Below are 26,650 nucleotides of genomic sequence, written 5' to 3' on the forward strand. Positions count from 1 at the left end.
TGAAACTGGTCAAATAGGCTGTTGAATTCGTTTTCTAAAAAGTCTCACTCCGAACAAATTTATTCATTTACACGAAGTCTGAAAGTGCTCTTCCTTGTTGGGTGTCTGAAACCTGAAATATTTTCAACCGAACAAGAAAATGTTCGTGTTGAATGGCCTATCAGAGCTGTCACAAATGTGATTTCTGGGAATAAACAAGATCGTAAGAAGGCTGGCCGGAGCAGAAACGTAAGTCAGCGTTAATAGGTGGTGTAATTAAATTATCCCTTAAGCCAAGGTGCTAAGTGACACAGCTTTTTGTGTGTGAATTATAATACAGTCACCTCCCTGGGCCTGCACAGATCTGAATTGGACCTCTCTCCAGAATCACTAATTTTATTTTTCGGTTTCTATGTAGCAAATAGCTCCCTCTGTTCTGCAGGCGAACCAAGGTACTTGAGACATGCAAATTCATATTTTCTTCATATCATTTTACAGAGGTTCACTTGATACACACCTGGCTCCATAAACAATGTTTATTTTTTATGGGTTAGTATCTTGCTCAAGAAAATTAAAACTAAGTTTCAGGAAGCTTTATTTTCATTCTAACTATTGTTCGCTGGTCACTGCCACTCAGTACTTAGATGACTTTCTCCCCAAAGGGTAAAACATCTTTAAAGCGGAACAGAGTCTATAGAGTCTATTTTAACAGCTGGTTTCTGCACAATCGTTTTATCAATGCGTAGATTCGAGGTATGAGTAGTCGGCGACTTGCTCAGTTTGTAAATACGTACAGGTATAAAAGCTGGCATGTCATTCAATTAAATGTTTAGAGAGCAACGCATGATTAATCACTACCAGTATGATGGAGTTATTGCTCTCTGCTGCATTTACATAGTTCTATGTCTTTAAATAGTATTTCACGTTGGGAGTGAAATGAATTCCTGCCTATCTCCCCGCCAAGGACAAATGATAACATTATTTTTAGGAAAAGAAATAGATCTTTTTGTTGCTGTTGTTGAATTCCAGTTTGTTTAAAATAATTGTCAACATGCACCCTATTTCTTTTTAAATTAAAGAAAAGATACAGCAAATTATTCCATAAAACAAATTAAGGAATCGTGTTGTCCCATGAAGAATCAAAACATTGAAATTATCCAAAAATGTTTTAAAATCATTTTAACATTAAACATGTTGAACGACGCGTTCATGGTCATTGAGACTCTCTCTAGCAAGAGGTGGGGATAGAAAAATGTTTGTTTGTTTTTGAAATAAAGTAGAAACTTTTCCCAGTTGGAGAGGAGGAGCTTCATTCCTGGGAGATGGAGGTTTAAAAGCTTTAAAAAGCTGGCGATACCATTTAGCAGGCGCTGATATAATGAAATACAATGCCCAGGGTGGGAGGCCCACACACATTCATCACTTTCAAAAGGAAAATACTTTTTTGAGAAGGTGAGACTCTGGTATCATTATCTGTACACTCCTGATTTTAATTGGCCATTTGTACGCATATAAGATTCCATGCAATACTGTAACACGCATATTCTTCGTGAATGTTACAAACGGAGAATCATAAGTATATCATTTACTTGAGAAAACACAGACAGGCAACAGGTAAAATATTGAAATAGCTGCTAAGCGTCTTCCATTTTTATTTTGAACATTTCCAGAAAGTATTTCGTTGAACTCTAGCTGGGTGATGTCTCAGACCATTTCAGGACGGTGAGACACTTGGTAGTTAACAGTCGCCTTAAATACTTTAATACTCTTGGATGGCTTGGCACGTTTCAGGCCAGGCCTCAAAAAGGTTTTTCTTCTTGCTTTTAGAGATCACTGGATGCACTCCGGGGAGGTGAAGCGGGTAAATCTCAGTATCTATCTTCCCCACCCCCACCCGTGGGTCACTCTAGAAGTAACATCGCCATCTACTGGACAGCAGGGGAACCTCCCTAAGAAGGGGAAGGTTTCTGTTTCGGCAATCCAAACTAGAAAGCTTACAAAACATATTTAAGATGTACAATGCCATAGCTTCAGGGACAGAAGAGCAAGAACCAAATACTCTAATCAAAAGTGCGGGAAAGTGGAAATACCCTTTTTGCACAAACTGGCCTGCAGCAATTTTGAAAACTGGTTCTACCTCATCACCCCATCCCCTGCAACAACCCCCAGAGAGGAGGTGAAAAAAGTAAGACAATTGCTTTTTTTAATTTCTAAGAGTCTTATATTAGTTATGAATTTCTGGAGTGAGAGTTTTTTTTTTTTTTCTGGCACTAGGTCGGCCCCCACCTTTTTCTCTGCACACTTCCTGGGGGTTGGGGACACGGAGGAGGCACGCATATACTCCCGCCCCCCCCCCCCCCCACACACACACACTCCTTTGGAGTTCTTTAACCTAACAAGGCTTTGGGAACACAAGAGCATAAAACTGGGATAACCCAAATATTATTCTAAACTCTTTTTTCAGGCACTTAAGCAAAACAACTACCATTTTTGAAGTTTATATAACTTTTCCTTATAAATACAATCACATTCCAATTATACATCTGCATGATGTCGATTTCTGGATTTTCTTATGCAAGTAACAGTCCTGCTTTCCCCCCTTTCTTCCTGCTCCTAACTGATCACTGGATTGGCCTTGAAATTTGAGCATTAATTGCTTTCTCTTGGTAATTAAAGTCAGGGTATTCTTTTCATGACAGAACTACATTGTTTTACAATTTCCCATACTCATTGGAATAGTTTCATGGAGGAAAGGAAAGAAGTCAATTGTGGCCCAGAATATTAACATATGTTTTCTTTACAACCCTCCCAACATTTGACAAGATGTTCAGAAAAAACATTTGGTAAATAGATAACATGTTAAATGAAAATTACAATTAAATTTATTAAGTATCACAATTCCATTTTAAAAGAGAAACATTTCTACTGAATTTTATTTTTCTTTATTACACTTCATAAAAAAAATTTTAAGTGTCCTAGGAGCCTTACAGTCAGGCTTGCTATTGTATTACAGTCACAGATTACTTCATTTCATATATATATTCATTTCATACATATATATAAAAATACCAAAGTATTGACATTTTGTAACTTAATTTCTCACTCAATAGAGTTTGAAAGACCTGGACATTATAAAGGCAAACGCATTTTCTGCTGGAGTGAAATGAGAAAATGAAAATTTTTAAAGTTCATTTTATTAGGTAAATTCAGTAGGGACTCCCTGTTAGCCCCTGAAATAAACCAGCCGGCTTCTGTTTACTTTCTCCATCTCTCGGAGCCTTAACATGAAAGTTGAAGTCACCGCAATAGGTACGCACACTCCCCCCTCCCCTTCCTAGCCGATGTTTGCGTAGAAATTGTAGGGTCTCTTTTCCTAAAAGTTGAGAATGGTGCTGAGGGCTGACAGAGGGAGCTCAGCCGAGGAGCCCCGCAGAAAGCTAACCGGGAGAGAGAGAACGGGGCAGCAGGACGGGACGGGACAAGCGGGGCCAGGGCCACAGGAGAGACTGGAGTACTCACAGTTTCCAGCGTCTGCTGCTGTCTGTCTGTGTCCTGGTCCCGATTCCAGAAGGAAATGTGGCTCTTTGTGCAGAACCAGAATGCACATCCAGGAAGCTGGCAAAATCACTAGCTAAACAATCAATAGAGGAAACACCACAAATTAAAGTACCAAATTTGGTGTTTTCTCCAATAAAGGAAAAGAAAGTGAGCAGAGGGGAGGGTGGGGAAAGAGGACATGTTATAATTTTTTCCTGTGACCTGAGCTGGGCCCCAGGTTAATCTCAGTTCAAATTTGGATATTTGCTCTCCTGCACCCGCATAATATAAAGGATCATTCGACCGCCTGCAATGGACGCAGGCTTATCGCAAACCCTGAGATTCACTGTGTGAAGCATTCTGAGTTCCTGCCGCAGATGTGAAATGAGTTTTCCTATGAAAATACACTTTAAAACTCAGCGACCCCCGCCCCTAACGAATGCCTTCAGTGACAGGAAATGTTAACCATTTTAAGCACTTTTTATTTGCATTTGCTCTGAAGCTGAGGGAGTGAGGGGAGAAATGTACATTTAATGACTGGTCGTGAAAATCAGATCATGGAGTGAGCGTGGATCTGCAAGGCTCTGAGCCGGTTGTGGGGGGGGGGCGGTATTGAGCATCCTGGGTCCTGAATTTTCCCAGACAAGAGTGCCTTCGCCCTGAATTCCCACAGAAGCTAGAAAGGGTCTGCATATAGCAGTTGAGCCGTATTTCAAATTCTCTTGCTCTGCTGCTAAGTTAAAGGCAGTCCCCTTCCACGTTACAGCTGGGGAGTCTACAGAAAAGTGCCTGTCTCGCACTGTTTGTGGCGCTGAGATGTGTTTGTGCGAGTGTTTTCTCCCTGGGATCAAAAGGGAAAAAAAAAAAAAATTTCCCCCCAACTCAACTAAACACTGAAGCTCAGAAACACACGGAATGTGTATAACATTGCCCTTCAGAAATCCATCTTGAATTTTTTTAAAAAAACTCCTCTCTTTGATCAAAAGCCGACAGAGAATTACATTTTTCTCCATTCTGTTGCATTTAACGTGGACTAACACGGGGTGAGTTTAAACAAACAGATGGCCTGGGCATGAATGCTTCTTTCAGTTTGAGTAGCTCAAGGTGGGCTGGATCCATGGGGGGTGGGGGTGGGCCGCAGTCGGGAGGATTAGTTGGAGGGGAGGAAAGCTGCAAAGTTTAGGGGGGAGCTAAGACAAGAATAAACCCGTGATGAAAAAAATTTTTAAACTACCTCTCTGCTTTGAGCCTGCGATCCTCCAGCAAGTGTGCGGTGTAACTGTTGAAATTCTTCTGCCTAAAAGATAAATGGCCTACTTGATTCAAGAGTGTCAAGTAGGAAAAACAAAACAAAGCAAAAACTCTTCAAAGTGTATTTTCAGAAGATAATCTAACGCACAATGAACGCCCAGTAAGAGGGGTGTGCAGGGGAGAAGGCCAGCTCCTCGTGGAAAATCCTGCACGACAGTGGTACTCCAGCCGCCCTGGGGTGGAACGGGGGCCAACTGAGAAAGGCCAGTCCTGGGTTGAGGGTCTTCACAGGGTTGAACTGGACCTACCCCACCCCGGCCCCGAAGCCCCAATCAGAACGGCTGCTCGTGGCCTCCCATGTGGGAACTCTTAAGCCACTGACCCACACGCCATGAAATCCTTCAGCCCAATGGGAACACACAGGGCCGTGCAAGACTGGGGCGAAAATTCTGGGGCGTGTGGACACTTTGAGGTCCCTGCTGAGAGCCACGCAATCTGCACTGTGTCTTCCCCATGTGGAAGGAGGGAGATGCTAGCTGGTGCCAGTCTACCCGTGGGCGGGCCGGCCATGGATGCCCCCCTTGGCCTCAGAGACCTTCCAGAATCCTCTTCCTCCACAGAAAGAGTCTGCAGAAGAGGGACAGCCATCCTCGCCTCTGCCCCACAGCCTGGGAGACATCTCACGTCTCCACATCTCAGGTATTAAACCCCAGCCAACTGTTTGGACGGGGCCTGTGCCCTGGCTTCAGGGCCCGGTGGGTGATAAAATGTACAGGGCATCACAGAGAACCCTCTGAGACAGCGTTCCCTCTCCCTTTCACTGCCTGCAGAGCAAGCATGACCTGCCCTCCATGCTCCTTCCCTCTGGTGCTCAAGACGCCACTGAAAGGAAGGGGAGAAAAAATCAACAGGCCGTGTGGAGTCACTTGTCAGCAATGGCGCACACCCCGCTGGGGTGCTTAATTAAAGGCCAGGAGATTTCTGGAGGATCAAACCAGAGAGAAGGAACCCGCACCCGGCCAGGCTGCTGTGTGGAAATTCGGGAGGCCTCTGGCCCGGGGACCCCACGACCCAGCAACCGGCCCCGTGCTTGCAACCTCCACCGCGTCTCTCGGGTTCTCGGGCCCTGAGCTGTACCTCGAGCTCTTGGTGCTCAGATTCTAGCTTCCCATCCATGTTGGGGCAGACACAGCCCAAGCCTGGAGCTGGCAGGATCCCGACAACTTGGCGAAGGCAAAATGGCCTGCAGGGGGAGGAACAGGAAGAATGTTCTAGAAGGAGACAGAGCCCAGGCGCTGGGCCCAGAAGGCAAGCGACATCCACTTTTCTCCCTCACTGCCCTTTCTCTGAAACACCAAAAACAAACCAGGACAGCATAAATGTATGTGCATAAAGAATGTAGTGACTGCACGCACACACACACGCACATGCGCACGTTTTATTTTTAATTTATTTATTTTAAATGCCAGACTATTTCTTCTTACTACAGGCCTTTTCTCACACTGTTTTATCCCCTAGTTTCACAGAGCTTCCCTCCTTCATGTAAACGAAGGCATTTCCCACAGCCCTTTGGCTGGAATGTTCTAAAATGCTAGCATCGACACATTTCTATTTCATTTTATTGCAGAAAGGTTATTTTATGGCACAGAGTGTGTGGTGTGTGTGAAGAACGAGCAAAGGAGGGGGGTTCTGCTGCGGAGGGGAGCTGCCCCGTGGTGCCGTCGGCCTCATATAAATCCCGAAAAGTGACAGTTGAGCTGGCAGGAGAATTTGGGAAACCAACAGACAAAATATACAGTGCAGCCCGTAGGCCTCACCTTTACGAGGCAGAGAGAGCTTCTGGAATGGATGGGCCAGGACCTCCGAGGCCACTCATTAGGCACTTGATGAATTGGACGTGGGGCCCACTGCCCTCCTGGGGCAGTGAAACGCTCGAAAACCAAGTTTTATTAACCTAATAAAATGAAAGGGAAAAAAAAGTCAGGAAAATTTCAGCTGGAAGAATAAACGCGAGGAGCGTAGCAAGTTAACCTACTTTTCATGTATTTAGAACCGTTTTGGCAGCTACGGGCAGTTCCCAAAAAGACCCCACATTCCTAACATCAGATTTCAGCCAACTGGCTATCAACTGGCCACGGCAGCCTAGGAGATCCAGGGATGCGTTGTCTCCACGGTCCCGGGAATGAATACAAGTCAGTACTTTTTCATCACGTTTAACGACAAAGCCAGGGAGGGAGAGAAGGAAAAATGGCAAAGCAACGTCTTCAGGGGCAAACAGGGGGTTTGAAGAATGAAACGGACGCTGGCTGAGGTCTCGGGAATGCCGTCGCACCCAGAATCAGGGCTGCCGCCTCATAGGGGAGCATTCCGGTAACGAACTGGAGTAGTTCAAGCACAGGCAGACGTGCCAGGCTCTATTTTACCCACAAACGCCTCCAGGGACCCTCAGCTTGGGCATGGGGGCTGTGAGGGTCCCTTCTCAGAGACCAGCCCAAGCCCAGCCTTCTCGTGCTCCAGGAGCCGCTCGGGGCCATCTCAGCGGACCTGGAGCCTGCTTTGTCCAGGGGCCTGGCCAGGCCACCACTCACCCCCAGGACGCAAGGGAGCTTTACTATCTGTGGGACCGAGAGGCACAGGGTGCTGGCCAGCCTGTGTTCACACAGTGCCCCTGCACAGGGAGGAAACATTTCGGCAGCAGCTGCTTCAGCAGGACTGTGCAGAGGAGGCAAAGACGCCTCTTCCCGATTCCCCACCAGGTGTGCGGGCCCAGAGCCGGCCTCGCGGCACCATCACCCATGGGCAACGTGTCGGCAGCAAACGTTCCATCAGCCAGAATCAACAAGCCCCCACCCCAAAACCTCACCTCCTAGTCCTACTCAGTGGGCCGGCCCACACCTCCCCATGGCCATTCCTTTTTTTAAATAACACACAAACATACGCACACTACCGCCACTATGCGTGTGTACGACCACCGTCCACTCCTCGCTGGGCCCAGCTCCGGCCTCTGGGCAAGCCTCTAACACACACAACCCGGCCCTGCCTGCGTGCAGATAACAGGATCTCATCTGCACATGCTCCTGCTATCCAATTCCTAGGGTATTTATGCAGCTCTGAAAGGTGGGATAGCTCTGGGTTTTCCTAAGTTGCTTTAAAATTTCATTGCTACAGGGCATTTCTAGGGCAGTGAAACTCTTCCGGATGATATTGCAATGGTGGATACATGACATCACGCATTTATCAAAATCCACAGAATGTACAGCACCAACTACGGACTTCAACAATGATATACTGATATTGGCCCATCAACTGCACCAAATGCACCGCACCCATGCAAGACGTTAGCAATAGGGGAAACTGAGGTGCAACAGGGGAAACTGAGGTGACGGGGCAGCAAGGAGATGGGGACTGGCCTTTCTGCTCAGTTTTTCTGTAAACCTAAAACCACTCTAAAAAATGAAGTCTACTAATAAAAGAAACCTCGCTGCCAAAGTGATAGAAGGAATTTTCCTTCACTGCTCTCTTCCCCGTTTGGTATTTCCTGGGAAAGCAGAGAAGTTCAGAAAGTAGAAAAGTTCAAAACAGAACAAAAATCCTACCAGCGCACAGCTATTCCACCCGCCCCATTCGAGGCCATCCTGTGTTGGGTCCGGTCTCGGAGGACGCTCTCCAAGACTGGTTTCTGCAGACAGAGGTGGCCTGATGCTTCTGCAGTAGCGACAGTGATAAATCCAGGTTACGTGAACAGTATTCTCATTTATTTTTTATTTTTACACTAACGTCCCATGGTGACGAGTGCAGCGACACGATCGCTGTTAAATAAACCGAAAGCCTGCTTTCACTTCGCAGCTGGTTCCATCCAATTTACAGTGAAATGTCAGCCCATCAACCAGGATTACCACGGTCGTTCTGCCCCTGCCCTCGGAGGCCAAAGAGAAGGGTTCTGAGCCCACCTGTGAGCCCACAAACCTGGTACGGGTTACGCAGGAGAAGCCACCTTGGGGTGTAGACTCCGAGGTGAAAGCTGACCTGAGGAGCCTCCTGCCCCATTGGGAGGAAAGATGGGAAGCTCACTGCCAACGTCTAGGGAAAGATGGGCCCTGTCCCTGTGCGAGAGAGACAGAGATGAGGAGAGACAGAGACAGTGAGACAGAGAGAGAGTTGGGAGGAAGGAGCAGAGAGACAGGGACAGAAAGACACAGAGACAGACAGAAGGAGGGGTGTCTGTAAGCCAGAAACTCGGCCTCCCCCCTCATCCTCCCTGGGAGCTGGCATCTGTAGCCCCGGCCAACGTAAGCGTGGCCGCAGGGCAGGCACCGCATTTACACCGCTTATACCGGGCCTGCACCCCCGCCGCTGTCAGCCCTGACACTCAGGCCTTGGCATGTCGGTAGCTCCGTCCTGCAGCCTCAGTGGCGCCACCAGGTGGTGAAAGCACAAACCCAGGTTCCGGCCCTCCAGCTCCGCTGCAGGAGCTTTTTACGGGGGTGGCCCCAGGATTTCAAACACCATGCACGCACAGAGGGAGTCGCCCAGAATACCCAAACCACCGGTTCCATTCTGCCTGGAGCCGACTCAAGCACAGTGTGAACCCACAGCGCCGCCTAAATCCAGCCGGTGGAAACACGGGGAGCAGACCCGATGTCTGGTGCCCCCAAAGGAAGGGGGCGACGAGGAACTCCAAGCTCTGGGTTTGGGGACGTCAGCCCCAGTGATGTGATCGCAGCCTCTCTCCTGCCCTTTGTTAGCTCAGAGCCGGCTTTCAAACCTCTAAACCTGGCCCAAGCCCCTCACGTTTAAAATTATACTATAGGGTTGGGAGGGTGGACAGAACAGAGGATATCTAGCAGGAAATACACACTCCAAAAAAGAGCCTCCTTAATACTCAGCAAGGCTGTGGGCCTTGGGGTGGGGGTTACCAGGCAAGGACGGGGAGGGGAGGAGGGCCCAGGCACACCTGATCTCCCCATCGCCATCCTTCCTCAGAGTCACTTTCTAGACCAAGCCACAGATGCTTTTACGGCACTTCTTAACTGGTGGTTGGCACTGAAAATAAACTTCAGCTAGTACTACCCATAAACAAGCAGGAATTGTCAGAGCTGACGTTTACTGGGTGTTTCCAACAGGCTGAGCTCAGAACCTGACGCATGTTGACACGCTCCACCAGGCCCTTCTGGGAGGTGCCGCTGGCACACCCATTCTACAGATCAGAAAGCAGAGTCACAGTAGCTGTGTCACCAGTAAGTTGCATGAGCTGGATCCACAGCCCACAGGCAGGCCCTGTCTCTACCCACCTGTGTCAACCCAGGTGACGTGAGGGGCTGCCTCTCACTAAGGCTGGTTATGAAAACCCAAGAGAGAAGGAAAGCAGATTTCACTCCATTTACTTCTCCATCAAAGTTGTTTTAGGAAACAGAAAGCCCAAGGAGAAATGGTGGGACCAGGGGAGACGGATGAAAACAGGCCCAGTTGGGCCAAAGGCCAGACACAGGAATAGCCAGTTCCGAGGGTGGCGCGTACCTTTGGGGCCATCTCCTGGCATCAGCCCTCCTGAGGAGCCTGGAATTGGCTGCCCGGGAGGTTGCTGCCCTTCTGCATGGACACTTCTACCAGAGAACGGACAACTTTCCAGCACACCGACGAGAAGCTGTACAAAATAAAACAGGGGTGGGCTTCCCTGGTGGCGCAGTGGTTGAGAGTCCGCCTGCCGATGCAGGGGACGCGGGTTCGCGCCCCGGTCCGGGAAGATCCCACATGCCGCGGAGCGGCTGGGCCCGTGAGCCGTGGCCGCTGCGCCTGCGCGTCCGGAGCCTGTGCCCTGCGACGGGAGAGGCCACAACAGTGAGAGGCCCGCGTACCAAAAAAATAAAAAATAAAAAAAATAAACCAGGGGTGAGCACACAGACCTCGGGTCAGAAACACATGGTTTGGGTGTTTGAGCTCTTCCCCTTGCTTCGGGGCAAAGTGTTTGGCCTTGCAGAGCCTCAGCTCTTTCACCTGCAAAATGGGGATCATCACACCTGGTCTGTGGGTCCTCATGTATGGCATGCAATCCAGCATCAGGTGGGGAGGAGAGGCCCAGCAAGGCCATGTCACCAGGCTCAGGGTTCCCTTCACGTGGCCTCGGCAATGAGCACAGCTTTTGCCGTGGGGTCTTGGCAACACCTCCCATCCGCATGGTCCTACTGACCCCACAGGGCTTTTACCCTGACTACCCAGCAGTCTTCAATGGGAACATTCGTATAATAAAATGCTGACTGTACAAAATGCATGCAAACTTTTGTAAAATATCCAAATGCTCAGACAAAGGCTAATACACCAAAACGTCAAACTCTGGTGATGTTTAGATGATAAGATTACTGATAACTCTTTTCCAATCCATAATGTTTAATGTTTTAACTACTTGGATAATAAATAAAGGAAATTAGGAAAAGACAAATAAACACAGCTTAGAGGAAAAATAGATGCCTTTTTCTCCTGAACGACACTCATTTCCCACGTGGTCGGTGACAATCAAGGCCGCACAACCATGCGCCTTGTGCATGGCGCTGAGGCTCTGCAAAGCCAAGCACTTTGCCCTGAAGCAAGGGGAAGAGCTCACACCTCGCAGGGGCCAGTGTCCGGCCCCTCAGGAAGGACCCCGTCCGTCCCTGCCCCTGCCCCTGCCGCGCCCAGGCAGGGTTCTGGGTTAGGGTGAGGAATGCTCCCAGGCCTCAGGCTGGCGGCAACTGTCTGCCCCCACCGGGACCCAGTCCACCCCTCCCTTGCCATGGAACATTCACGCTTCCCTACAGCTTTTCTTCCTCCCTGTTTGCAATTATAGACAACGATGCAGCCACTCTACTTGTGCACAAAGTAGCCTAGAGTTCTGGATGAGTGCACGGGGGATAACATCCAAGCTGCACACTGCTGTCCCCATGAGCCAAAGCCAGAGCCAGCTGTGGGTCTGGGATCTCTTTGTTCTAAGCTTCTCTGGTCCTGAGGATGAAGACCAGCCCGCTCTGGCAGACAGTGCAGCAGGCCCAGCCTCCCGTTCCGTCCCTTACACGGTAGGGCCCCTGCTAGAGCCACGGGACTAAAAATAACCACCACAAACAAATAAAAAGCAAAGCAAAACAAAACAAAAAGTGCCCCAGCATCGAAAGCAAATCCGGATGGAAAATACGAGGCCCAGAAACTGAGGATGGGACTGCAATCGAATCAAACCCAAATTGCTGGGGAGCACACTGGGAGACGCCGGTCCCTGGCTGAGCCGGGACTTTGCCTCTTAAATGATGAGGCAGGTGGGCTGCGTGCATCTGCTGACACTGTCAGAGGAAGCCCATGACTGCTGTGACCCCAGAAGGTGTGAGTGGACAGAGTCGACCCTCCCAGGGCCTCAGCCCCAGCAGGACAAGGGGCCAGACATCAGAGAATCAAATTTTCTTTTGCCCAAAGAATGCTTTCCCCTCAGATTATCAGCCAAATGAATGTGATCAACAATAAAAGGACTCCTCCCTAGTGTCGTTGGATTATTGCATTATTCTCCCATCCTTTCATAGGAATAAGCATTTCCTTGCCTCTCCCCTAACTTGCGGTACTTCTGTTTCTCCACTGCCCCCACCTCCAGCCCCGCTCACATGAGGGAAGCAGGCTCGCTGGACAAACATTCTCGCACACATTCCTCTGACCCTTCCAACCCACCCAGGTCTTGTACTCCTTGTCTCAAACTACTCAACAGCCGGCCACCCAGGTCACTGAACAAGCCGCACGCGTGCTGTACCCTCTCGGGCCGGGCTGCTCATGCTGCCTGTGTCAGGTCGATGTTTGGGACGTGCCCACCCCTCCAAGACTCCCCTGGTGATAAAGACCCCGTCATCCCAGCACTGAGCCCCTGCTCGGACTGGGGTAAACCCTCCTCAGAGTCAGCACGCCCCCCAGTCGGGCCGCAAGGTCCAAACGCACGTGCGCTCCAACTTTCCAGAACCATCACCAGGTCTCGCACCTTCACCAGCCTACAGCCTCTGCACGAGCATGGCAGCCCCTGCGTGATGGTGACGTCCCCCACCATGGTGGCCAGCGGAGGGGTTGCCACCTTCCCGACGGTGTCCGTCTGAGTCAGCCCCACTTCACACCTTGGTCATGCCAGAGCTCAGAGGAAGCACGTGTTGCTCTTGCACTAGTTTTGGCTCAGTTCCCTGCCTGGTCACGTGTGGGGGGGTCCCAGTGGCCACTACAGGGCTCCTGGATAGGACGTGACGTTGCCCGGTATGCATTTAGCTGTTTTCCGCACCCCTCGTCCCATGGGGACTTGAAGGGGTTGGGCTCATCTTCTGAGGCCCTTTCATCTGCCTCCTAGCCCGAGAGTCCAGCCGTGAGTTGGCTCTGGCCACACCTGGGCTATGTGTCCTCAACAAAACAGTTGCAGGTAACAGGACTGTAAGGGGAGAACACACACACACACACACACACACACACACACACACACACACACACACACACGGGGTACATGACCTGTGAATAAATGTACATGTGCACATGGAGAGGAAAAATAATAAACTATGCCGTAGTCAGCATTTCTCAAACAAGACTCCCCAAGATACGACTGTTAGGCCTTAAATAAAACATCCCACGCTTAGTTAAATTTGGGCTATTTCTTCCAACGCTCTCGGTGCTTCACAGCGGGCCAGAGGCTCTGAGAAGTCTCGCTAAAAAGCACCTGCTCAGCTGTAGTCCGGTTAGCATCCCCGGCACGCATCTGGCTTTTGGACTCTTTGTTGGAGCACACGCATCCGTTTCACTACTCCACACACCCGTGTGCAAAAGCAGACCCGTCGCCTGCCCTCCTGGAACTCTGTCCCGTAGCAGACAGACATGAGCGAAGCATCACACCGAAGTAACGCTACTCTGTAACGAACGTTAGGAAATCAAGCAGCTGGGGGGCCGCGAGCCTGAAGGAGAAATCCAGGACGAGGCTTCCCTGGTGGGAAGCGGTGCTGGCGGAGCAAACTGGTGTCAAAGTGGCAAACTGAAGGAGATGGTATCTATTCAAACCGTAAGCCACGTCATGGACGAGGAGCCCACGTGCGCTCCAGAGGCAGGAGGGAGGGGACATGGCAGATTTGAGGACCAACAGAGACCAGGGTGATGGAAACAAAGGAAGGCATCACAAGGACGGCTGGAGATGTGGCTGGAAAGGAGAAGGGGCAGAGAACACGGGGACTCTTACCACATTAACCATTTTGCACATTATTCCATGAAAGCCCCCAGCCCAAGCCCACCAGACACGTGGCTGCAGGCAACCAAGCTCTCTGAGCAAGGGAGAGCCCACCGTGAGGAACCACAGCATCTCAAATTGGGAAGTGAGGAAAGGACACTAGTAGGGGGTGTGGGACAAGAGCTAGTAACAGGATGGTCTGGGCAGGGATCGTTCAGGATTTGTAAGCTAGACGGGTGACTGCAAGAGACGAAGGGTAACAGGGATAGGGCATGACGCATGATCAGACTTGGATTTGGTGGAAGAAGACCAGATTACAAATATATATTTTAACTGATGAGTTGATGTTCGGATTCTGTTTCACTGTGAAACAAACCGCCCCAAACTTTCGTGGTTTAAAACAACGATAATTATTTTGCTCATGAATGTGCAATCTGGGCAAAGCTAAACAGGGCTCACCTCTGCTCCTCTCCCCCATCAGGTGGGCAGGCTGGAAGGCTGGGGGCCGGGCATCGTCAGAAGGCCCACACGTCTGCCTGCTGGTCAGTGCTGACCGTCGGCTAACGGCCTGGCCGGGCTGCCGGTCAGACCACCCACGCGTAGCCTGAGGGTCCCAGGAGAGAGAACCCAATGGAAGCGGCATTGCCTCTTCTATTTTCTGCTTAGAAGTCATCATCTCTGCCCCATTCTTTTCACAGAGGCTGTCACAAAGGTCAGCCCATATTCAAAGGGAAGAAAATGAGATGCCCCCGTTTGTTTTAAAAACACCACAGTAAAAAAAAAAAAAAAAAAAAAAAAAAAAAAAAAAAAAGGCGGGCAGAAGCATGAGGGATAACGTGATGAGATGTGCATTTTGAAAAGATCGCTCTGGTTACCATCTGCAGAATGGATCTGAAGGGAGAGAAGGATGTATGTGCGGAGGCCAGGGAGACGGCTGGGACCATAAACTAGAGAGAGAGCTGAGTGTGCTCTGGGCCAGGGTGGCCAAAGCAAAGGTGCAGAGTAATGAGAGTTTCAAGAGCTAATAACGATCATGTTTCGTGGGAAGAGCCCAGAGTGAGGAAAAACCCACCCCTCGGTTTCTGGCGGACTTTGTCACCGCTCTGCTCTCCTCTCCTCCTCCAGGCCTTTGCATGCCTCCTGGTGTCACTGAAGCATTTGCTCAAATGTCACCTCCATCTAATGCAGCCACTCCACTGACCCACCCATCAGGCTCTCCTCACCCAGCTTTGGCTTTCTTTATGGCATTTACCCTTTCCTGAAATTGTGTGCTATGTTTGTTTCTTTGCTTGATTTGTTTGTCTTCTCCACTAGGGTCTAAACTCCACGACAACAGGGACCTTGCCCATTGTTTATCTGTGTAAGATCTCCAGTCTCTTACACAGAGTAAGTTCTCATTCTAAATGAATGAATGATGATGGGAGTGGTGGTAGAAGTGGCATTTCCTGAGGCAGAGACCCTTCAAAGAAGACTAGGTTAGAAAAGAAATGATGACTTTTTGTGGGGACATGCTGAGATTTGAGTTGCCTTTGAGATACCCACAGGAAAAGATCAATTAGGCGGTTCAGAATATGGACCAAGGCTCAGAGCAGAGTTCCAAGATGGATATACAGATTTGTAGTCTTCTGGGGGAAAGGTAGCAATTAAAGCCACGGGCATGAATGAGCTTGCTTAGGGAGAAAGTGTCAAGTACGGAGCAACATAGGCCTAGAGATGAATTCTGAGGAGCCCAAACATTTCTCGGTCAGAGAGCGGCGGTGAGCACGCCGAGAACAGAGCGGAAGCACGCAGAGAGCTGGGAGGGCGGCGGAGAGAGCGCGCGCCACGGAAGCCGAGAAGGGGGGTATTTCAAGAAGGATGACGTGCAGACAGTGGCAAAGGCCGCCCATGGTCTGAAGTTAGGGCCAAAAAATGTCTCACTGGATATAGTTATGTCACGGTCATTGGTGACTTTGGCAAAAACGGTTTGATGAGAACAATGGAAGTGGAAGCCAGATTACAAATGGAAGAAGATTCGAGAATGAAAACAGAAAGTATAGACCACACTACTGAGAAACGCAGCAGAAAGGAGAGGAGAGTGAGCAGCTGGTAAGACGGAGGATCACGTGGGGCTGATGTATGTTTGGGTTTTTTTAATGTGAGAGAACTGGTCATGTGTAGACATCTTTTTAAAAAATTTAGTAGTCACCCCAGGGTTTGCATATATATCTTTATTTGATCAGAGTTTACCTTGAAATAATATTACATGGATTTACATGTAGTATAAGACTCTTACAAACTACACTCCCAATTCCTCCCTCATACTGTCTTTGCTCTTATTATTCATGTTACTCTTACGTACGATACAAACATACAGCGCATTGTGACTGTGGAGTGGAGTGGGAGATGAGAATATGCTCTCACCACAGTTTCCCTATTTGGTTTTAGAAACATAAAGACTTAGTGGAATCGTGTTTTCACAAGTAGCTTTTGAAGCAGAAGCTACCTACCCCCATCCAATCACCAAGGTAATTTTTTCTGTCTTATAAAGGAGAAGAACTTGGCCAGGTTATACTCTGGGCAAATGGAAGCTGGGAAAATCAGACACCTGAGGATTCTGTCCAGACTTGCTTCTGACCTGCCCCAATTTGGGTCTTGCTAGAATATTCCAAAGGTTGTTTCAGAACATTTTCCTTATAGCCAAATGCACTCTGCGCTCACTCAGTCCACTTCCTTTATGTTTCAGGGTGCTGTGGTAGCCAAGAGAAATTGATGTCAGGGTTCAATTCATTTCATTTAAATTGTCAAAATGCCTATCTCTGGGCTCTTCAAGCCCTCCCCTCCGACCCAGGAAGTATTCCATGCCAGCTTCAAGTTGAATTCCATCCCCAGTCCAAGTTCCAAAGGATGGGATTCTACCGAGAGCCCTGGAGCCTGGCCAGGTTCTGTGGGTTCAGCAGTTGGAAAAGGGTACTGAGTCCACTTCCAGGTGGGCTGAGCCACCTTCCTCTTCCTACCAGTGCAAATGCTTTTGGCCACTGGCTTAGTCACTCTTAAATTTAGACAAGAGAAAAATTCTGTTTTCCAGGAGAGAGCAGATGGTCACATCAAGAGCTCTGGAAGTCTGTGTAACTCAGCAATGGCTGACCTCACAGGCCCACTCTGGGATGGTGGCAGGCCAATGAGAAGTGGTTAAGCCATCACTTGTGGTCAGATATTGTGATCAGAAAGGAAGACCTTATGATGAACATAAGCTTGTGTGTAACTGTCCCAGGAAACTGCCCCTTAGGAGGCCAGCACACACAAGCCTCCAAAAGAACATGCGTTTGCTCCCTTGGGCATGACCTGCATTTGACTTCAGAGCTCCTGATTCAGCTCAGCTGTAATGAAGGCTCCTGGGGCCAACACAGAGCAAAACACAAGAGACTGCAGCCAACATGGAAGAGTCAAATTCCCCTGGCGTATTTCCTCTGCCTCCCTGGACTGGGAAGGAGAGTCCACCAGTCTTCCCCTCCCACTAAAACCACCACCCAGACCCTACCCCGGGCATTAGCAAATGCCCTGCCCTCTAGCATCTGAAAGAGGGCCAAGGGATCATCTCAAAATTCACACCTCCAGATGATCATGACTAGACTCCGTTTCCCAGGACTACTGTCCTGTAAAGGTGAGGAAATAGGGGTTACCACAGATCTCTAAATATGACACCAATTGACTACAGAGTAAGTCAGTCACAGGGTATGCCACACCCACAGTTTCCTAGGCAACCAAGTTCTTAATCATGCAGTCCTCTTGGCCCTAACTTGCTGGACAAAACCTCTGAAAGGTTGGGATTCACTCGGGGGTGACAAACTGCGTGTGAAATGCATTTTGAAGCAGGGAGCCATTTACCACTGTCATGTGCCTAACTAGTCCTCCAACAAGTTCACCTGGGAGAGCAACTCCTTCAGGCTCTGGAAGCAAGTTGGCATGTTATGAGAATGAAAAGTCAGTGTGCATGTGGAAAACTAGGAAGGACCAGGTGCTGCTGCTAAACAGGTGGGGTGAATGGCTCGTTAGGCAAAGACTGGCTTTGGGTGGAGTCAGTGTGAAATTGGCTTTGCCGGTTTGCACGCTGATGTCTAATCCTCGTGACTTTCTGAAATGAGGGAATATCCATTTCCATTTTGCAGAGGAAGAAATCGAAACTCAGTTATGGGACCTGTTCAAAGTTTCATAGCTGGTGGTGAGTGACAGAGTATGGATTCAAACCCCAAGAGCTTCAGGATCATGACTGCTCCCATCAGAAAGCTATAATCATTTAGAATGAGTGTATTTTTATTAAAATGCTTGATAAACAAAAATCAAGCTCAACATGTGACCAAGGTGGATTCTAAGAACATGAGAGCTTAGGGGGAAAATGAATTTAAGCCATTCCTGAATCTCATAAATCTAATACCATTTTTATGAAGCCAATTCCATTTTTACAAGATTAATTCCATTTCCCAAATTTTTCATCAAGTCATTTTTCATCAAGCCCTCCTCTTCTTTTAGGAATAGGTTACAGGTTAGGTGTAAATCGGTACAACACATCTATAGAGCAATACAGCAATGTGTATCAAGAACCTCAAAAAGATTCACACCATTTGATTAGGGTGACCTCACAATTTATCATCCAAATCAGGACACTTTTGAGAGTAAAAGCGAGCACTATTACTAACCATATCAGGAGAAAATAGGGACTAAATGGGCCAACCAGAGGCACGGACCACCTACTTTAGACAAAATAAGTCTATATCCAAGACCTATCCTAAAGAAATCCACTCATTCATCCATCCTCCATTAATTCATGAATATTGAGTACTTACTATATGCCAAATACAACATTTATATTAAAGGACCATCATAACAGTGTTGATTTTAAGAACAATAATTGGGAAAACACCTACAGATCCATGGTTAGTTATATTCGGGAAGATCCAGATGATGGGAGACTCCGGGAGATTATTAAATGGGAGACATTAAAAATCCAGTTTTCCCATAATGAATCAATAGAAAACATAAGCAATGTATTAAATAAAAAGTATAAAACAACTGTATATTTAGCATGATCCCAATTTTAGAAGGATATATAAGCATGTGTGTGTTTACGCATCAACGCAGACAAAAACAGCAATATATCAAAGGGGTAATGGTAGGTTTCTCTGGATGATAACGTTATGAAAGGTTTCTATTTTATCCTATGAGGGGTTTTCTTTCTGTATTTTTATATTGGGTTGGCCAAAACGTTTGTTCGTTCTTTTCCGTAAGATGGCTCTAGTAGCACTTAGTTGTCTCTAAGTTCATTCGAAACAAGTTTGTTAGCTTGTATTGCGACAGCTGTCATATCAGCGTGCATTAAAAAAAAAAAAAAATCAAAAGCGGTGAATTTTTGTGTAGCCATTTTAATATTGAAGATGGACGAAAAGAAGCAACATTTTCGGCCTACCATGCTTTATTATTTCAAAAAAAGTAAAACCACAACTGAAACACAAAAACAGATTTGTGCACTGTATGGAGAAGGCGCTGTGACTGTTCGAACGTGTCAAAAGTGGTTTGCGATGTTTCATGCTGGAGATTTCTTGCTGGACGATGCTCCCCAGTCAGGTAGACCAGTTTAAGGTGATCAAATCGAGACATTAACTGAAAACAATCAATGGTATACCACGCGGGAGACAGCCGACATACTCAAAATATCCAAATCAAGCACTGAAAATCATTTGCACCAGCTTGGTTATGTTAATCGCTTTGATGTTTGGGTTCCACATAAGTTAAGCGAAAAAAACCCTCTTGACCATATTTCCGCATGCGATTCTCTACTGAAACGTAACGAAAACGTTCCATGTTTGAAACAAATTGTGGCGGGGGATGAAAAGTGGATACTGTACAATAATGTGGAACGGAAGAGATCGTGGGGCAAGCGACATGAACCACCACCGACACCACCAAAGGCCAGTCTTCATTCACAGAAGGTGATGTTGTGTACATGGTGGGACTGGAAGGGAGTCCTCTATTATGAACTCCTTCTGGAAAAGCAAATGGTTTAATTCGAGCAAGCACCGTTCCCAACTGGACCAACTGAAAGCAGCACTCAACGAAAAGCGTCCAGAATTAGTCAACAGAAAAACGCATAATCTTCCATGAGGATAACGCAAGACCCCATGCTTCTTTAATGACAAGGCAAAAACTGTTACAGCTTGGCTGGGAAGTTCTGATTCATCTCCCGTATTCACCAGATATTGCACCTTCGGATTTCCATTTATTTCAGTCTTTACGAAATTCTCTTAATGGGAAAAATTTCAATTCCCTGGAAGACTCGGAAAGGTACCTGGAACAGTTCTTTGCTCCAAAAGATAAAAAGTTTTGGGAAGATGGAATTACGAAGTTGCCTGAAAAATAATGCCAGGAGGTAGTGGAACAAAACGGTGAAAACGTTGTTCAGTGAGGTTCTTGGTGAAAATGAAAAATGTGTCTTTTATTTTTACTTAAAAAGCAAAGGAAACTTTTGGCCAACCCAATATTTTCCACATGAGCATACGTTAGTTTAGTAGGGGAAACAGGACACGAAATATCACTGGCAGAGTCGGGAGAGTTACATTTTGGGTGCAAAGGGCGGATGTTCCCACCTAAGAGTGGGACCGTGGGCAAGTGATGCTGCTTCTCTGAGCCTCTGTTCCTACCCTACAGAACAGGAACAGTGACTGTGCCTTCTCTTGGGTCTGCGAGAAGGATGAATGAGCAGGACTGGTCACCTCCCCTCCCCAAGCTGTCCTTGTCCCACTGACCCTGTCTTGGTCTCTGGCTTTCTCAGATCCGGGCTTTTCATCTGATGGAAGAAGAGCTGGTTTCTGCAGTTCCTTAGCGTGGCAACTTCAAGAGTCTCTGGCAGCCCAAGGGTGGTGTCTTCTTGCCAGCATCACTGGGCTCTGGGAGCCCCAGTCCTGGACCTCACCAAGCACTCACTGTCCCCAACAGCAGTAACACACCAGCAGATCTTTGCTGAGTGGGCTTCCAGTTCCAGTCCCAGCTGTGCAAGTCACTGGCTCTGGGACCTAGGGAGGGCTATTTTACCTCTCTGTGCCTTGGGTTCCGCAGTGTAAGATGAGAATAAGATAGAACCTTCCTTCTGGGGTAGTTGTGCGGGATAAAAGAGAGAGCGTGCGTGAACACTCACCCGCACCTGGCCTGTAGCACCTGTGTAATCAGGGTTCACTCTCTCTGCTCACTTGGGGTGCCTCCAACACTCTGCTTTTAAGTCTAAGGGATGCAAACGTCTACAGGATGCCCACGGCAAGCAAGTCTAAACCACGCATCTATGAGTGGAAAATGCTCCTTCCGGGCCCCCACTGTGATTAGAATTGTTCCTTTCCACTTGTTTTTCAATTTGGTAAGATACGCATAACATAAAATTGACCATTAGTGTCATTTAGTACATTCATAATGTACTAAGTCACCACTATCTAGTTCAGATCATTTCATTACCTAAAAGGAAACCTGCACCTGCTGGCAGTCACCCCCATCCTTCTTCCCAGCCCCTGGCAACCACTGATCTGCTTTCTGTCTCTATGGGTTTACCTATTCTGGACATTTCCTACAATAAGGGCCTTTTGTGACTGGCTTTTTTTTTTTAAGTTAGCACAGTGTTTTCGAGGTTCAGCCACATTGTAGCATGCATCAGTGCTTCCTTCCTTTTTAAGGCTGAATAATATTCCTGTATCAAAAGGCTATATTTGTTTATCCATTCATCTGTCAATGGACATTTGGATTGTTTCCACCTTTTACCTATTGTGAATGGATGCTGCTACGAACATTTGCGTACAAGTTTTCGTTTGAACACCTGTTTTCATTTCTCTTGAGTATAAACCCAGGGGTGGAATTGCTGGGTCAACTGCTGGGTCTACGTTGAACCTACTGAACGCACAGCAGCTGCACCCTTTTACATCCCCACCACCAATGTGTGAGGGTTCCGATTTTTCCACATCCACATCAGGACTGTCTCTTGACCAGCTCTCACCTCAGGCTAGGCTTTTGACAGGCACAGGGTTAAGCCAGGCTCCTTCCAAAACGTCTGCTCTCCCAGGGAGGGCCCCTGCCTTGGAATGTGGCCCGGCACCACGTAGAAGGGCCATGGAACGATGCTCACCACCTCTGCGTGAGGCTCTGTTCTGGCCTGCCTGGCACTACGTGTGTAAGGAAAATGCCAAATCCCACCAGCACACAGGATGGCAAAGTCCCCAGCACCTGGGCCCCCAGGGGCAGCAGACACACAAATGGCCCAGGCACTTTGGAGACAGTCCCTGAGAACACATGTGGTTCCGATCAGGCGTGTCCTGTGCAGCATCCTGTCTGTCGACAGCTTATTATTACTGACAAAGTATCCTCCCTCCCAATCTCAGGGAGCGCTCATTTTTCCCGCCTATTAAACCTGATTGGAACATTGGGTTTGATTGGACTCAGCCTGGGGCCCTGTCATAAGCCGCAGCAGCTCTGTTTTGCGGTGAAATGCTTGAGATGTGTGGAAATAGTATCTCCCTCAGGGCACTGGATTCCCCAGTGTTAGAAGTGGGTTTTGCCAAATGAGAGTAGATGGTGGTGCCAGCAGCTGGGGGTGCAAGAAATGGGGAGATATTGGTCAAAGGGCACAACCTTCCATTAAGAAGATGAGCAAGTTCTGGGACCACTTAACAACACTGCACTGTATGCTCTAAAGCTGCTGAGAGAGTAGACCTTAAATGTTCTCTCCACACACACAAAAGAATGGTAACTATGCGAAGTGATGGAGTTAACTAACCTTGCTGTGGTGATCATTTCATAATATATACACGTATCAGATCATCACGTGGTACACCTTAAACGGACAGTATTATATGTCAATTACATCTCAGTAAAGCTAGGCAAAATAGAAGAAATGGGTTTTACAACTCACTGGTTCCCTGGCCTCCCTAGCTTCATTTTACGCACCTAGTAAAGGGCATCCAAAAGCATTCAATTATTTTGATAAGCTTCTGCGTTAGAATCATCTCATGGCACGTGTCTTAGCTCTTACTGATGCAAAACAAATTACCTCCAAATTTAGCAGCCTGCAGTGATAAACTGTCTTGCGTCCTGCAGGATTTTCAAATGTACCCTGGATAGTCATGATTTTACAATCCTATTCATAATGATCTGAGTCCATCTGACTCTAAACATAAAAACAATGTTCCAGTATGTATTAAATGTCTCAGGGATATAACCAATTGTTCAGAATTCTCACAAACCAGAAGAGGAAGGTAGGCAAGTTCAAGTCTACAGAAGTTGACCCCCTTAAAACTATCCACATTCAAGCAACTCCTAGAAAGCCTCCATGTATCCGGGGGAACGAGAGCTGTCCTACAACAGCCCATTATGGGGGTGTGATATTTCATCGCATAACCTCCCCCTGTTCCATGGGACACAGTGGGCCACGCCACCAGTTCAGTTCAACCCCCTAGTTTACAGAGGCCAAAGAGAGCAGGCAGCTTGTATAAGGGCACGGAGCAAGGGGCTAAGCTGATCCTAGAAAAACCCCAAGCCCATTTTCCTTGGTAAACTCAACTCAGAAACAGAAGCCATCCTCCTGGATGCAGACCCCTCCGATCGTAGCGTCCCCCACATTCATCAGGTACAGCGGGGAAGCAGGGGCAGGGCATGCCCTTGCCCCACACACAGTGGAAGCTGACTTCCCAAGCAGCCCCCACACCTGGCTACTCAGCAGGCCTCTCCACTGAAGAAGGGCTGGGGGCTGGGGTCCAAGGTCGACGAAGGAAGAGCAGAGGTTGGTGCAACTGAGAGAGGGATTCGGCTGCGGATCCCAGCCCTCCCAGGTCTGTATCCCTGGCAACTGGAACCTCTTCCTAAGGCATCTCCAAGCACGTGGCAGGTCCTGGGAACCACATGCGACCCGGCGGCGGGCCCTGGGGTGGGCTGGTCTCACTGCCACACGGGGCGCAGAGAAGACCATCACTTGTGGGCGCTCACTGCCGAGGGCATTGTGCTCGGCTGCGTCCCGAGGCCCACAGCACACTTTTTGTCTGCTCTGGGGCTGCCCGGCTGTCTCGGGTTGCACGCTGTGGCCAGGCTCTCTGCCTTTCACCAGGAACCCCCTGGAAACTAAACAGACATCTCAGGGGGGCGGGGTGGGGTGCTGTTCATTCTGCTGGAGAAAGAACAATTAGGCAGCCACCGTGAGCACTTGGAGAGGCTCTGACTGCAAGACAGCAGGGACCAAACAGAATTCACTAGGAAACCTCACCAGAGACCGGGGGCGGGGGGGGTGGCTGTGGAGAAAAGAATTGGGTCAGAGCGATTTTTAAGTTGCAAGAGCGTTTGGTGAAGGAGGAAGTCAAGACGTGTTTCCACGCACTCTGTTTACGAGAGGAACCTGCATGGTTATAGGCCCCTGTATGATACTTGCTGCATCTCACGGTTTGTTTTGTTTTCCAGCTAAATTATAAAGGTGCTTTATTTGGCGGAATACATGGGTGCAGTTTATTTGCTGGTGGGCATGGCACCCTTGGACATGAAAGCCGGGGACTCCTAAGAGGTCTGTTCATTCCTTTTCCCCCAAACCTCAGCCTGAGGAATGCTGTAACCACCTCACACCTGCGAGTCACACCTACACTAATTACCAGCTATTTTTTCTTTTTTAAAAGATTTCATTTTGAAAAATGTCAAACCTACAGAAAAACTGCTAGTGAAGTGAACAACTGTCTGCCTTTCCCCTAGACTTACCCCTCCTCAGTCACACACACACACACACACACACACACACACACACACACACACACAGTCACACACATCGCTCTCACTGTTGCAGAACCTTTTGAGAGTGGACCCACTTGAAAGTGTCTCTCCTAAAAACCGCACCATTCTCGCACAGAACCACGACACAAGGATGAAGCTCAGGAAGGCCATCACTAGGCCCCTGCTGTCATCAGACACACAGTTCGAGGTCAAAGTTCCCCCCAATTACGCAGCATTAGTTGCCCCATCACTTCAGTCTCCTTAAATCTGGGACATCCCTCAGTCTTTTCTCCCGACACTGGCATTTTGGGAGGGCACAGGCCAGCTGTCTTGTAGAATTTCCCTCAATTTGGGTTAGTCTGATGGTACCCCATTGTTAGATCCAGATTATGTGTTTGGGGTAGGAATACCCCAGCAGCGACGTTGAGTCCTTCTCAGGGCATCATATCAGGGGCCCATGATGTCATTTGTGTCCCACTAATGATGCTGTAAATTTTGATGGCTTGGCAAAGGTGGGGTCCCCCAGGGTTCCCCACTGTAAATGCACCTTTTCTTTCCTCTGTAATTAAAGTAATCTGCAGGGACAAGGGCTGAGCGGTGCTGATGTCCTGTTCCCAACAAACTCACTTGTGGCTTTAGCATCCATCAGTGACTCTTGCCTGAGTCAACTTGACTGTTTCTCTAAACAGACTCACATTTTGCTTAATCGATTATTTAAAAGGAAAATAAAACCCCTGCCATAAATGAAACACTAGTATCATTTTTTTTTCTTAAAAAATAAGAAAATACAAATACAATGAAAAATGTTAGCTACAATTGCCGTCTTATGACTCTGAGCTGAGGCTTGCTCTGTGTTACAGAGGAGAAATTATCACATGTTTGACAGCTGTTAAGGACCCATTAGCACCCAGCAAAGACTTTCTCCATGTTACCTCCAAGAACTAACCTTGTAAATGGATACTTTATAGCACCAAGAAGCAAATGTGAGGGCTCTCTGTCCTACGAAACCCCAAAAACACCATACGTGCCTGTCAGTGAAGAGTGACCCCCAAATCACTAGGTGATAAGAGGTGATTCCTGGGCTGGAACACCCAGAAACGATTTTATAAGGATGCATTTGTGCCAGAATTCTTGCCTTTGTGCCTTAAGTTCCATCCATTTCAAACTCCCTTTTTCTTCCAAATGGAGCAATCCTGAGGAAGAGTTTCATAATCCAATCCACCACAATATAATGGAGTTCAGAAGTATTTAATTCCAGTGGATCCTGGCTACAAAGTCCAAGCTCACACACAGTGAACTTCTGTAGCCCTTGTCAGCTCCAGGCTGGACGAAAACTGGACTCGAGTTCCACTTTCTCCGCCCTATTTCACTCCCTCTTAGTAACCTGGCCCCTGTAACTTGTTTCTTTTTGAACTTCCGTGACTTGGTGCTCATAAAACCTGTTAACCCTGCAGCCTCAGTCCACAACCCAGGAGTGGGCCGCTTTCTTCCAATAATTATCTCTCCCAGGGTATGAAACAGATCTTTAAAACAGAGCTGCTCTATCGGGAGCAAGAAACCTTCAGCCTGCTTGCCCATTCCCCCATCCCCTCTGAGACGACCCCTCGCCACCACCGCAGAACGCCAAGCACTGTGCAGGAAGAACCCGGATGGAGAACCACCATTCTAGAGCCCAGTGACTGCATTCGAGAGGTCCAGGAAGGTGAATTCCAGCATGCAGAGAGAGTGTGTTCTAGAACACAACGAGAGGAACCCCTGTGGTGTGGGGCCCAGTGTGTTCCAGAGCACAGAGGGGCCAGTGCACTCTCCGAAGTTCATTTTGTATTTATTCTTGCAGATTTATTAACCACTTGGAAGAAAAGGCATTAAGCAGACATCTGCCACGCACCAACCTCTTGGAGCACCGTGGATTTCACTTAAATGCCCGCAACGGCT

At 48.1% G+C, this 26,650-nt stretch overlaps 1 protein-coding gene across 5 annotated transcripts in view; it reads right to left on the bottom strand.

Moving 5' to 3' along the window:
- Positions 1–3,576: 3,576 nt before the first annotated feature.
- C17H16orf95 (chromosome 17 C16orf95 homolog) overlaps positions 3,577–26,650 on the bottom strand; it is a 193,875-nt gene continuing 170,801 nt past the window's right edge. For 2 of the 5 annotated variants that reach the window (XM_028478072.2, XM_028478067.1), the window contains 4 exons: positions 6,585–6,721; positions 5,905–6,010; positions 4,751–4,813; positions 3,577–3,610 (listed from right to left, as the gene is read on the bottom strand). In XM_028478072.2, the coding sequence (XP_028333873.1) occupies positions 6,643–6,721 (79 nt within the window). In that variant the 3' untranslated portion in view covers positions 3,577–3,610; positions 4,751–4,813; positions 5,905–6,010; positions 6,585–6,642. The other 3 variants (XM_028478068.2, XM_028478069.2, XM_028478070.2) reach the window with 3 other exon arrangements.

The sequence above is a fragment of the Physeter macrocephalus genome, chromosome 17 (genome assembly GCF_002837175.3).
Source record: "Physeter macrocephalus isolate SW-GA chromosome 17, ASM283717v5, whole genome shotgun sequence".
In the NCBI taxonomy this organism is placed as follows: Eukaryota; Metazoa; Chordata; class Mammalia; order Artiodactyla; family Physeteridae; genus Physeter; species Physeter macrocephalus.